Source organism: Eschrichtius robustus, chromosome 6, assembly GCF_028021215.1.
Source record: "Eschrichtius robustus isolate mEscRob2 chromosome 6, mEscRob2.pri, whole genome shotgun sequence".
NCBI classification, from domain to species: Eukaryota; Metazoa; Chordata; class Mammalia; order Artiodactyla; family Eschrichtiidae; genus Eschrichtius; species Eschrichtius robustus.
The window spans coordinates 38,532,698-38,546,099 of NC_090829.1; the positions used below are offsets into that span (position 1 = coordinate 38,532,698).

Consider the following 13,402-nt stretch of genomic DNA (forward strand, 5'->3'; position numbering starts at 1 on the left):
AGTTACTTTCATACAGCATAAATATTTGTGCCATCTCTTGTGTGATTTAGACCCAGCTTGGTTTTTCTGCAGTGTGTCATTGTGGAGGTGTACTCGATTTATTACTTGTTTTCATCTGAATCCATTGGGGAATAGTACAATTCTACTTTTGTTTCTTGGCCAGGAATTGCTTGATCCTGAAAGTCTTCTGAGAAGACATGTGAGCCTTTCCAGCCTCACATGGATTAATGATTAATGAATATTGGATTAATGAATATTTTTAAGAATTTTCTTTTAGTTCATCTTTTGGCTTTTTAGCTATATTTCTTTGCATTTCATTTCTTTTTTTTTCTTTAAGTGGCTACTGTAAGGATTACATATATGCCCTTATGATTCAGTACTTTAAGTATGTTTCAGTGTACTTAGAGTTACTATTTCACTGTTCACACGAAGTGTAAAAGCTCTCTAACTGTGTAGGTTAATTTACCTGCTCCATACTTTATTCTGTAGAGATTATATGTATTATATCCACTTTCATTATAAACCCTACAGTAAAATGCTGTAGTGAAGTAAAGTACTTTTTACTTTAAGTACATATGTATTTTAACTAAATTAAGGGAAGTCGTTTTTTATATTTACCCATATTATGCCATTTCTAGTGGCCTTCATTTCCTTTCTAAAGGTCCAGGTTTCCATCATTTATCATTCTCTTTAGCCTGAAAAACTTACTTTAGTACATACTTTAATGCATATTATTAACTACTGATGATTATGTTTTACTTTTCCTTTATCTCAAAAAGGTCTTTGATTTACTTTTTTTTAACATCTTTATTGGAGTATAATTACTTTACAATGTTGTGTTAGTTTCTGCTGTATAACAAAGTGAATCAGCTATATGTATACATGTATCCCCGTATCCCCTCCCTCTTGCATCTCCTTCCCATCCTCCCTATCCCACCCCTCTAGGTGGTCAGAAAGCACCAAGCTGATCTCCCTGTGCTATGCAGCTGCTTCCCACTAGCTATCTATTTTACATTTGGTAGTGTATGTATGTCAATGCTACTCTCCCACTTCACCCCAGCTTACCCTTCCCACTCCCCGTGTCCTCAAGTCCATTCTCTATGTTGGCATCTTTATTCCTGTCCTGCTTCTAGGTTCATGAGAACCATTTTTTGTTTTTTTTTAGATTCCATATATATGTGTTAACATACGGTATTTGTTTTTCTGACTTACTTCACTCTGTATGACAGACTCTAGGTCCATGCACCTCACTACAAATAACTCAATTTCGTTTCTTTTTATGGCAAAGTAATATTCCATTGTATGTATGTGCCACATCTTCTTTATCCATTCATCTGTCGATGGACACTTAGGTTGCTTCCATGTCCTGGCTATTGTAAATAGAGCTGCAATGAACATTGTGGTACATGACTCTTTTTGAATTATGGTTTTCTCAGGGTATATGCCCAGTAGTGGGATTGCTGGGTCGTATGTTAGTTCTATTTTTAGTTTTTTAAGGAACCTCCATACTGTTCTCCATAGTGGCTGTATCAATTTACATTCCCAGCAACAGTGCAAGAGGGTTCCCTTTTCTCCACACCTTCTCCAGCATTTATCGTTTGTAGATTTTTTTGATGATGGCCATTCAGACTGGTGTGAGATGATACCTCATTGTAGTTTTGATTTGCATCTCTCTAATAATTAGTGATGTTGAGCATCCTTTCATGTGTTTGTTGGTAATCTGTATATCTTCTTTAGAGAAATGTCTGTTTAGGTCTTCTGCCCATTTTTGGATTGGGTTGTTTGTTTTTTTGATATTGAGCTGCATGAGCTGCTTGTAAATTCTGGAGATTAATTCGTTGTCAGTTGCTTCGTTTGCAAATATTTTCTCCCATTCTGAGGATTGTCTTTTTGTCTTGTTTATGTTTTCCTTTGCTGTGCAAAAGCTTTTAAGTTTCATTAGGTCCCATTTGTTTATTTTTGTTTTTATTTCCATTTCTTTAGGAGGTGGGTCAAAAAGGATCTCGCTGTGATGTATGTCATAGAGTGTTCTGCCTATGTTTTCCTCTAAGAGTTTTATAATGTCTGGCCTTACATTTAGGTCTTTAATCCATTTTGAGTTTATTTTTGTGTATGGTGTTAGGAAGACCATGACTATTAATACCATAGTCAAGCTGATGAAACCTAAAGATAAAGCGAAGTCTTGAAAGTATTCAGAGAAAAACTGGACACATTACATACAAAAGAACTATGACATGACTTACTGCTGGCTTCTCATCAGAAACAATGAAGATCAGAAAACAGTGGAACAAAATTCTTAACATAGTGAAAGAAAAAAAAAAAATCAACCCAGAATTTTATACCCAGCAAAAATATCCCTCAAGAAACCAAAAGTAAGTAGAACACTTATTTTTGTAAGTAGAACACTTACTTTTTGTAAGTAGAACACTTATTTTTGTAAGTAGAACACTTATTTTTGCTGGGTATAAAATTCTGGGTTGATTTTTTTTTTTTCTTTCACCATGTTAAGAATTTTGTTCCACTGTCTTCTGATCTTCATTGTTTCTGATGAGAAGCCAGCAGTAAGTCATGTCATTGGTCTTTTGTATGTAATGTGTCTATTTTTTCTCTGAATACTTTCAAGATTTCGCTTTATCTTTAGTTTTCATCAGCTTGACTATGGTATTACTAATCATGGTCTTCATATTTATTTTGGAGTTAACTAAACTTCTAGAATCTGTAAATTTTTTGTTCACTAAATTTGGGGAAATTTTGGCCACCACTTAAAAAGAAATTGATTTCTATCTCATTATTTTCTCTACTTATGAGTTTAAATAAACATGTTAGACATTTGAATGTTGTCACACAGATCCTATAGGATCTGTTTTTCTTTTCCTTTAACAATCTTTTTTTCCTCTTAGTTCTTCAGATGGGATAATTTTGATTTATCTGTTTTCAAGTACATAGATTTTTTTCCCCTCTGTTGCTACCAATCTGCTTCAGATCTCTTTTAGCATAATGGTAATTTCAGATATTGTATTTTTCAGTTACAGAATTTTTTTTTACTTCTAGTTTGTCTTTTAAAATTTCTTAACATTTTATTCGTTATAAGCATAGTTATACTTACTACTTTAAAATCCTTGCCTGCTAACTCCAACAGCTGTCTCGTCTCAGGGTTGTTCACTATTGACTATCTTTTCTCACATTTTTCACGTTTCATTGTATACCTAGTAATTTTGTATTTTATCATGGACATGGTGAATGTCATATTTTGAGTGCTCTGGATTCTGTTATATTCCTCTGAAGAATATTGATTTTTTTGGTTTACTTTTTTTTTTTAAAGCAGGAAATTAACTTAGTTGAATTAAAATTACAACAATTCATTCTCTTTGGGGCAGTTGAAATTTTAGTTCAGTTCTTTCATCCTTAGCTATTTGGAGTTTGCCCTTCATATGCATGATGTAGGATTCAGCCAGAGATTTGAATAGAGTTTACATCTACAATTTTTGGCTACTTTAACTGACTCTTTTCCAGGATTCCCCTTTCATTTTCATTTTGCGATGGTTACCTTGAGTCTTTGTTCTGGGTTTTCAGGCCATAAATTTGAAAGTTTTCCATTAGAGTTTTAGCTGTCCTGCATGGCACAGACTTAGGCTTGTCCTCAGAAAAGAAACTGATAAAATGGGAAACTTTCTTACTGCTGTTTGCTTTTTCCAAGTGTTGGCATTGCTCATGATTTTTGGTTCATAATCTAATTGCTTGAAATTACATTAAATAAATCAACAGCATATTTATATAGTAAGATTTTGTTCAGTGCTTTTAAGGTCAGTGCCTTCTTTTGGTCACTATTCAGTGACTTCAGTTAGTTGCTTTTTTATAGTTTCTATAGTATCCTCAATCTGGTAGAGGCTTTCTTCTCAATACTGTAAGGCAGGATCTAAAAATCTTTACTTTTTAAAAGCACATAATATATCCTAATACTGTCCTTCGTTTTATGCAAAGAATAGCTGGATTATAGTAGAGTAGAGGAATAGTTTTATTCTAACAATTAGAAATAGGAAATTAGGTAGAATCAATATAGAAAGTAGAGATTGTAGGGATAGGGAAGACCCTAATCCTTGCATATTAGAATAGATACATTTAGATTTGTTATATCATCTTGAAGAGATTTGAGTAATGAAGATTTGATTTGAACTTTAAGACTTTTTTGACTAAGCAAACACTAAACCTTATATTCCTGTAAAGTTGACACATATGTTTCCCTCATATCATTTAACAGAGTACTTATTCATAAAGAATCATCTTTAGATGCTTACTTCAAACAGTTATTTAACTGAATCCTTAACTAAAACTAAATCCTTTTCTTTCAGACAATTTTTAAGGATATTTTTATTTCATAATACAAAATATACACTAAATGTATATAATGAAATCTACTTACTGTAGGTCCCGATCAAGACCACGTCCACGTTCCCATAGTCGAAGCAGTGAAAGGTCCAGTCACAGAAGAACACGTAGTCGGTCTCGGGATAGAGAACGACGTAAAGGCAGAGATAAGGAGAAAAGAGAAAAGGAAAAGGATAAAGGCAAGGACAAGGAATTACACAGCATCAAACGTGGGTAAGTTGAAGCAGATCTAAAGCAGTGATGACTCCGTGATTCCACAGCAATATTCAAACTAAATTTTCATCTTCTGAGGTTTTTCTAAGATGGAAAAAAGAGGAGAATATAATAGAGAATAAAGAAAGGATAAATCAGAATAGTTATCTCAGATTTTTACTGTGCTTCCTTTCTATTCCTGTTTTCATTTAATATTTACAAAACTAATCTTAGAAACAAATAGCACTGTCAAAACTTAGTATGTCAGTAAAGGAAAATTGACATAATTTGTTAGGAAAGTTCCATTTTCTTTATCATGGATACAATATTTAAAATTTGAAGACTACTTACAATTAAAGATGTCTGTTAGCTTATTGTAAAACTGTTAGGGGAAAAGGATAAAGATGGAACGAAAGGAGGGAACCACGTGATTTACTGTTGGCTAGCCCTCTTTCAATGTAGAATGAGGACTTGGTCAATATTAAGGTATATGTACGTGTTATATGAGTGTATGTGCATATGGGACCCAGAATTTATTTTTTTTGGAATTGATATCATTGAAACAGTTATTCTAGTTTTGTCTGTTTGGAGGTTGAAGTCCACTCAAAACAGTTTATTTAATTAAAAGATGTTAAAGTGAAATAAAATCTTGTTTAGTAGCTTAAATCAGCAGTCCCCAACCTTTTTGGCACCAGGGACCAGTTTTGTTGAAGACAGTTTTTCCATGGACGGGGGTGTGGTGGTGAGGCTGGGGAGATGGTTCAGGTGGTAATGTGAGCCATGGGGAGCGATGGAGAGCGGCAGCTGAAGCTTTTCTCGCTTGCCCACCACTCACCTCCTGCTGTGCAACATGGTTCCTAACAGGCCGCAGACCGGTATCAGTGGTTGGGGTGGTGGTTGGGGACCCCTGGCTTAAATTACAGCTTCTTGTTTGTTTTATTCCAAACCGACATTGGGATCTTTTATTCTATGAAGTGTTTAGAACATCTTAGAATTTATCCTCTTTTGTTAGTCTTTCAACACCCTATATATGTTCACTCTAATACTTCAATACAGAAGTGTTTATCTTTAGTGTATCACTTTTCACTGTTAAATTGAAGAGCTTACCAAGATTTTGGATATGGTTCCTTGAGATCTTGATTCTATGAAGAATTAAGTTTATTGAAGGTTATGGGGCTCTTCTCATCCCTCTCTTTTTCACAGTTGTCTGTGTGTTTATTTTTTAATCTAGGTTTACAGTGATATAATATAAAACTGCCTGGATTGTTGGCTTTTATGTATTCTTTGAAATGATAAATTTGTGGTGGATTTTGGGAGAGTGTAACATTATTGTGTGACTTTCTTTCCCTGATCACCCCATAGCCATTAATGTACATTGAGCAGTTGTGGTCCTGAAGAATTCTGAGTTCTGTCTTTTTCTAGTTTTAAGGACTGTTAAATGTTATAGAAGAGTAGATAGAGTTGGATATCTGGCTTTAAAGTTAGGGAGCCTGACTTAGCCAGAGTTGGTAGAATGGAGTGAGGATCAGAGAGGATATGGGGGAAATCTGTTGATAAAGGGAGAAAGTCAGGAGGATGATAGTTGAAGAGAGGATGTAGAGTAGGTTTCTAAGACTGGAAAATAGAGTAGGTTTCTAAGAGTGGAAAATATGGGCTAAGAGGATGAATAAATTACATCAGTCAAGGAAATGCCGTGCTCCTTGTTCTTTTTTTCTTCCTCCTTTTGGTTTACACTTTAGGTATTACATGACTATGTGAAATGACTATGATTTTTACTGGTCATTAAATCTTTGCTTTCTGCTTCACCAAGTTTTACTTTTTAGAATAATATTTACACAGTTGTATGAAGTTGATATTACATAAAGCATTAGTTGGGGTATTTTAAAGGTAAGAAAAATGAGAGCATGAATCAAAAGGGAGGTCGGATGGTTTCAGGAAAGGGTTTCATATGGTGACATTAATTTTGAAGGTCGGCACCAGCTTTACAGGTTAGATTCTGCCATCACTCAGAGCTGATTTTGTTCAAGGGACTGATTCCTGGATGACAGGTTCACAAGATAATAATGTTGTATTTGTCATTATTTCTTAAATCTCAACAAAGGCAATGAACAAAGTCAAAACAAGAGGTGTCAGTTGAAGGGCCATGAGTACTGATGCCAAAAAGCTGTGAGTAGCCTGATTTAGTCATCTTCATGGTTTTAGTGGACCATAGTACAGGGTGGTGTTATGTCAATGTGCCCTCCCTTCTGATCAGTGCTAAGGCCACACGAATTCATACCTTTTAGTACGATCTGAAATCAGGATTTGGGGGGGGGGGATTGATGTATACATTTAATATGGTAGTATTTATATATGACAGATAAACCCCGTTTTGCTCCAGAAATAACTTATATATATATTTTACAGCTTACATGTTTATTTCCTAAACCTCATCTTTAAGCCATTCAGGGCAGAGCATGGGTATTATACTCTTTTGTATTACTCAGCGTACCTAATGTACATGGTAGTTTTTCATAAATATTTATTGGGTATTGATCAGATATGCTCATTCATTCATTTGTTCACTTGTTCAGTCAACAATACTTGAATGCCTTCTGTTTGTCAAGTATATGTTAGTAATGGGGACATAACAGCAGGCTAGTCTTACTTGGAGATTTCGTGCAGGTGGCAAAATAAGCATATATAGAAGGGAAGATATGTAAGTAATTACAGTAAAATCAGATGAATGTTTCAGTAGGAAACTAACTGTTATGTGTTAGGGTACTTTTGGCTGTAAGTAACAAAACCTAACTAAACTAGCTTAAACCAAGAGCAGCAAACTTTTTGTGAAGAGCTAGGTAGTAAATAAATTAGGCTTTCTCGGCCATATGTCTCTGTTGCCAACTACTGAACTCTGCCCTTTCAGCATGAAAGTAGCCATAGATAATACTAAATGAGTGGCATGGCTGTATTCCAGTAAAGTTTTATACTTTATTTACAAAAATGGGCAGCTGGCTATATTTGCCCATGGGTTGTAGTTTCTCAACATCTGGCTTAAACAATTAAGTACATTTATTGCTAAAATAAGAAAAAGTTTGGAGGTAAGCAGACCTGTGCCCTTTTTATTGTTCCAGCAGACCAGTCTCAGCACATTGGGTTTCATTCTCAGTCTTGACACATTTTGGTTGCAAGATATTTTCATGAACTTTAAGCTGGTTGACCTAGATTAGTCAGCATGTTAGGGTCGGGCTCTCAGGAGAAGCGATGTTTATACACTGAAGGAAGGAAGAGATGGGAAAGAAGGGTGCATGCAAAATGAACTTCATGTGGAAATACTTGGAGGAAAGCAAGGTGAGTATGGCATATTTGAGAAACTTAAGTCTCATGGGGATTGGTTTAGCGAAGAAGAGGAATAATGATGAGAGGTGATTATTGGAGTATATGTTATGTTGAGAGAGTTACTTCTAAAGGCAGTGAGAAGCCAGTGAAATCTCAAGTAGAGTAATTTTATGATCAGGTCTACATAAGGTATGAGCAAAATGCTTTACTTGCAGTGGACATAATAATAGGCATCTAACATTTAAATATATTTTCTAGGTATCAGAAATTTTGCTAAGCATTATATATTATCTTATTTAATTTTCATAATAACCTAGTGAAGTAGGTGCTTTTATTTTCCCATTTATACAGATGAACACTTGTTATCATAGGACTTGTAAATAAATGGCAGAGTTAGGTTTCTAATTCAGGTTTACTGACAACAGCATCTTGACTCTTAATAGTACACTATGTTTATTTCTGTAGTAATCCATGATTATTGATGATGATATACAGTGTTTGAGATCAAGTGATATGCTATTGCTTAAACTTTCCTAGAAAATAGCTAAGGAAAATGGAAAGAATTTTCTGTGCCTTTTTTTCTCTGATCGGGTCAGAAATCTGTTATTAGTAAAAGACTGATTCCTTCTTTTCTTCCTTTCTCTTCCTTACTTTCCCACGTCAGCATTTAATCTGTTTATGTAGAATTACTTTTAATTATATTTAATAAAATGACAAAAAATTTCTAGACCTTAATTAAATGTATTTCTGTGATGGTTTTATTGGCTCTTTTGAAATTTTTATTATTTTTTTTAAGAACACATATAGGTGGAGAGAAAGGAAAGAAGATTCACAAATTATTGAATTTGGACTTACGTATTAGCTCATTGTGATTGTATGACTCAATGACAAATATTTTAGCTTGTGCTAAATAACCTAGATGCTTCCTTGCATAAGAGAAAATAACAACTCATGTGATTCTGTTTCTTTATATATAACAATCTTTGTTTTTATCAAACCAGTTTGAAAATATCAATATTTCTAAATATTGATAGAATATAAAGCATACATTGATGAAATATAAAGCAAGGAGAGTAAGTACACTAATTGTAAGGGAATATTTTATAAATTGGGAAAAATAAAAGCAGGAGAGAAAGAAATGCTCAAGCAGGAATTTATGAGCCTAATAATAAGGAAGAGCTTTTTTTTATTAGCCTTTTGAGAAAAATGATATAAAATTAGGCAATTCTGAAAAACCTTTTTAAATTAGCAGCTAATTAAGTACATGTTCTGGAAATTCCTGGAACAGTTGAGTGATTATAATTAGGATTTGTGTATAATGTCATAAATTGATCTATTTATTTTATAATCTTGCTGAATAAAGGAGGCCTAATATAAACTAGAAGGATATCAGGAGTTTGTAGGGATTAAAAGGTGCCTTTCCTTACAACACTGAGTGAAAGATTAATATAAGAAAGACACTGACCAAACCTTGTCTTAGATTTTATCAAAAAGGTTTAATGACTTTAATTTTTAATGTTTTACATTTATAAAATTTGGTTTCTAAGAATATTTAATTTTTAAAATATTGATACAGATTTTGTTTGTTTTTATTAGTTTCCCCCCCAAATTTTTAGAACAAATATTCAGCATATCATTAGATAATTATATTTCTTTTCTGAGGACATGTCTTTGCAATATGAAAACAAATTTTATTAATACTAGAGTTTTTAAATTGAAATTGGGCACTTAACAACATCATTTTAGGCAAGCTTTTATTGAGAGTCAAAAATCAGAAATATGAAACTTGCCATGGCATCTCATAATTACAACTTGTTTTGATGATTGTGAACATTGTACACCCCATTTGAGTCTTCTGTGGATTAGTATCTTACTGAGCCTTCTTTAGAAACATTTTAATCAAATTCCAAAAAGTGTAGTCATCCACTATAAAACATTTTATGGACTTCCTTGAGAAATTAGTTGTGAGTAAATGTCAGTGCCACCAGTGACATTCTACTATTGATTTTAAATCATAGTGCCATCCTTAAGAGTAGAATTTGCATGGATTTGATTTAACTTTATTATTATTTTTTAAATATTTATTTATTTTTATTTATTTATTTTATTTTTGGCTGCGACGGGTCTTCACTGTGGGTTGCGGCGTGCGGGATCTTTTTGTTGTGGCACACAGGTTCTTCTTGCGGCGCCTGGGCTTCTCTCTAGTTGTGGCGTGCGGGTTTTCTCTCTCTAGTTGTGGCGTGCGGGTTTTCTCTCTCTAGTTGTGGCACACGGGCTCCAGAGCGCGTGGGCTCTCTAGTTGAGGCACGTGGGCTCAGTAGTTGTGACGTGGGGGCTTAGTTGCCCCACAGCATGTGGGATCTTAGTTCCCTGACCAGGGATTGAACGCGCGTCCCCTGCATTGGAAGGTGGATTCTTTACCACAGAACCACCAGGGAAGTCCCTGATTTAACTTTATTTTCAATCATGATTTAAACCACCAGCCAGGAAAGTTTGGTTTAAAGCAGTTATTGCCTAGTAAAATGCTTTCTTAATTTGAGTAACTTTAGGATTCATCAGGAATCTAATTTAGTATTCCGCAGCCTATTCTCCCCTATGATGTGCTACTGTGAAAGGTTTTCACTTTTATTATATTCTTATTAGCTTTTCAGTAGGTGGATGTTGTACTCAGAAATGTGCCCATCAAGACTTCTGGAATATTTTGCCCAAACACTTGTGTTGTTTATACTTATCTTCCTCATTTCCTTTATATAACTTTCTGAAGCTTTGTACTTTTAGAGAGAGGTTAAGAATTTCCCTCTGGATACAAATTTTGACAACTGAAGCAGTGCTTTTTGGTAGGTAATTGGAGGGGAATGCATTTAAACAGAATTTAAAAATTTTTTTGGCCGCATCACATGGCATGTGGAATTTCCCCGACCAGGGATTGAACCCATGCCCCCTGCATTGGAAGCGTGGAGTCTTAACCACTGGACCGCCATGGAAGTCTTAAATATAATTTCTTAAATGTGACTCTCACTAAATCATTTGTCTTAAGTCTTTTTGAAAATATGTATAGAAGCCACTGGGATAGCAGTGAACTTGCGCTTCAGTTATAGCCCATGCTATTATGGGCTATAGTTATAGCCCATTTTTCCTACCTAGTGCTTGGCAGAAGGTGTTGGAAGTGGTTTGGGAATGCTGGACTCTGAGTTTGACAGCAGTTACATACTCTTAGAGGCTGTCATATTTTTCTTTACCTCTTATTTCTTTATGCGGCAGGAAATCATTTATGCTAATTTACCCTTATTTGCATATAGGTTATAGAGTTCTGTGGTGCAGAGAGTGCTTAGAACTCCTTTTAAGTGTCTGTTTGGATCAAAGCAGGGCTGTGTGATAGCTGTTGTCTGACACCAAGCTGTGTGGTGTTGTTTTCATTAAACATTTATTACACTTCGAATGTGACAGCAGGCAACTTTGTGCCAGGATAACATGTTTTCATGCAAAATTTATTGAAAAAGAAGAGACTCTGTAAAGAGATCCTGTTGCTTTTCACCAGTGGCGAAGGGTAAATGTTTGGTTCGAAGGAAGTATACCTTTAACGCATCATTGTAACATGCGAAAGAAGCTTCGTACTGTCAATTTTGTTAAGCAGGTAAACAAAACCATCTTTAAAGTGTGTGCACTGGATTTTTTTTCCTTTTTAAATTAAAGGTTTTACAGTTTCCTTGTGAATTGAATGAATACCATAACAGTGGCTTATTATGTTGTTGGGTATTTTATATTACAGTGAAATTTACCACCCAGTTTCCATTATGTGGGTTTGGGTATTTGTCACTAGCTATTAGTTTTGTTTAACAGAAACAATCTGTTATTTTTCAAAAAGGTGACGTCAAGAAAGGGAATCAATCCATCATAACAAAAAGAATAATCAACAGAAGCAGGAGACAAGGGTTTCATAAGTTCTCCCCCAGTCACCACCTTTCTCTTACTCATTATATTAGTACTTTTAATTATCCCAGAGTTTGCTCAATGGAATTTGACTTGAATTATGCCTGATAGAGCATTAAATGGCATGAATTGTAGGTTCATTCTTTCTTTTTTGTGGTTGCCTGACTAAAAAGACTTGGAATGAGAGAAGGTACTTTTATTTTCCTTTTTCATTCCACGAGAAGTTGATGAATTATGGTTGTATGAAGAATTAGTAAGAGCGAAAGTAGCCACAAACTGGACTTTTTAGTAAGTTTTATCACATGGACTATCAAAAATTTGGTGAGACCCCTTACAAGGGGTATTACAAAAATTATGTTGGCATTACCATTCAAGATTAAAAGGAGAGAAGTAGTGAGTTGTATGTGATGGAAGGAACTTTGTCTTTGGAACCATGCAGAATCCACACAAACCTTCAAATTCTGACTTATTTTGCCTTGGAGCTACTAAAGGATAATTTTTTAAAAAGGTAAAATCATGACTCATAGACATGTACATAAACCCATGCCAAAGCTGTTAGCTCATTAATTAATGAGGGAACCCAGTAAGATGTTACATGGAGCTCAAGGAGAATCCAAAGAACAGACACATACATAGGCCACCAGGAATACTGGACACAAACTTGCTTAATTGATTCAAAATTGCCTTCTTCCACGTGGGGAGTAAATCAGTTATAACTCCACTGGAAAAATTCTTTTTCATATCTATGGAAAATAATCTTTTGCATTGCTATCAATTATTGATAATTTGTGGAATTTAAAAATATGTCAGACGAGGAAGAGCAGAAAAGTGGAGATAACTTGGAAGTGCACCCTAGACAAAACATCCAATCATCTTATTTGGTCATCTCATATCATTAAAAATTTTTTCCTGACAAGGGCAAGTTATTCTTGTTAAGCCTTAAATTACTTCTGTAAAATTAGGATAATGATAGTTGAAAAGCTGTAAAGATTAGAAGCAGTGTGTGTAAGAGGCTAGTACTATGTAGTAGGATTTCAATAAGTGGTAGTTATTTTATTTTTTATTAATAACACAAATTTAATTATTGACTCCCGTGAATACCAGTTTCTCAGCTGTCATTCTTTTTTCTTACTTTTGTGTCTTTTAAAAGAAATATTCCCTCAGCCTTAAAAACTCTTTCTTCCCTAACTCTCCTGACAGTTCCGATGATGTTTTGGGCGCATTTTAGAGGTCACATCCTTTATGAAGTATTTCCTGCCCCTCATGAGTGTGCTAAATAGCTCTGCAGTTAGCACTCATAGTATCTACACCTAATCTGAACAGAGAGCTTTGTAATAAGAGAGAGCTTTGTATAAAATTTCATAATTGCCAGATTACACATACTCAATACCTTGTCTATTGTATTCAACATTGTATTTATATTTTCTTGGATCATAACAAGTACTGAAATATTTGTAGAATGTATAAATAAGTAATGGTTTTAGAAGTTGTTTCTAGGTAACAAAATGCAGCTTTTAAGCATTTAAAAATGGTAAAATTGAATTTTGGGTATTAGGAAAATAACCACCTTTTTTCC

General features: G+C 34.4%; 1 protein-coding gene across 7 annotated transcripts in view; it reads left to right on the forward strand.

The window, feature by feature from the left end:
* The window catches only part of RSRC1 (arginine and serine rich coiled-coil 1), a 425,567-nt gene that overhangs the window by 115,155 nt on the left and 297,010 nt on the right, over window positions 1–13,402 (forward strand). For 6 of the 7 annotated variants that reach the window (XM_068546163.1, XM_068546166.1, XM_068546165.1 and 3 more), the window contains one exon: window positions 4,426–4,599. The exons of the other annotated variant lie outside the window; for it this stretch is intronic. In XM_068546163.1, the coding sequence (XP_068402264.1) occupies window positions 4,426–4,599 (174 nt within the window). The remainder of the gene's footprint in view (window positions 1–4,425; window positions 4,600–13,402) is intronic. 7 annotated transcript variants of the gene reach the window in all.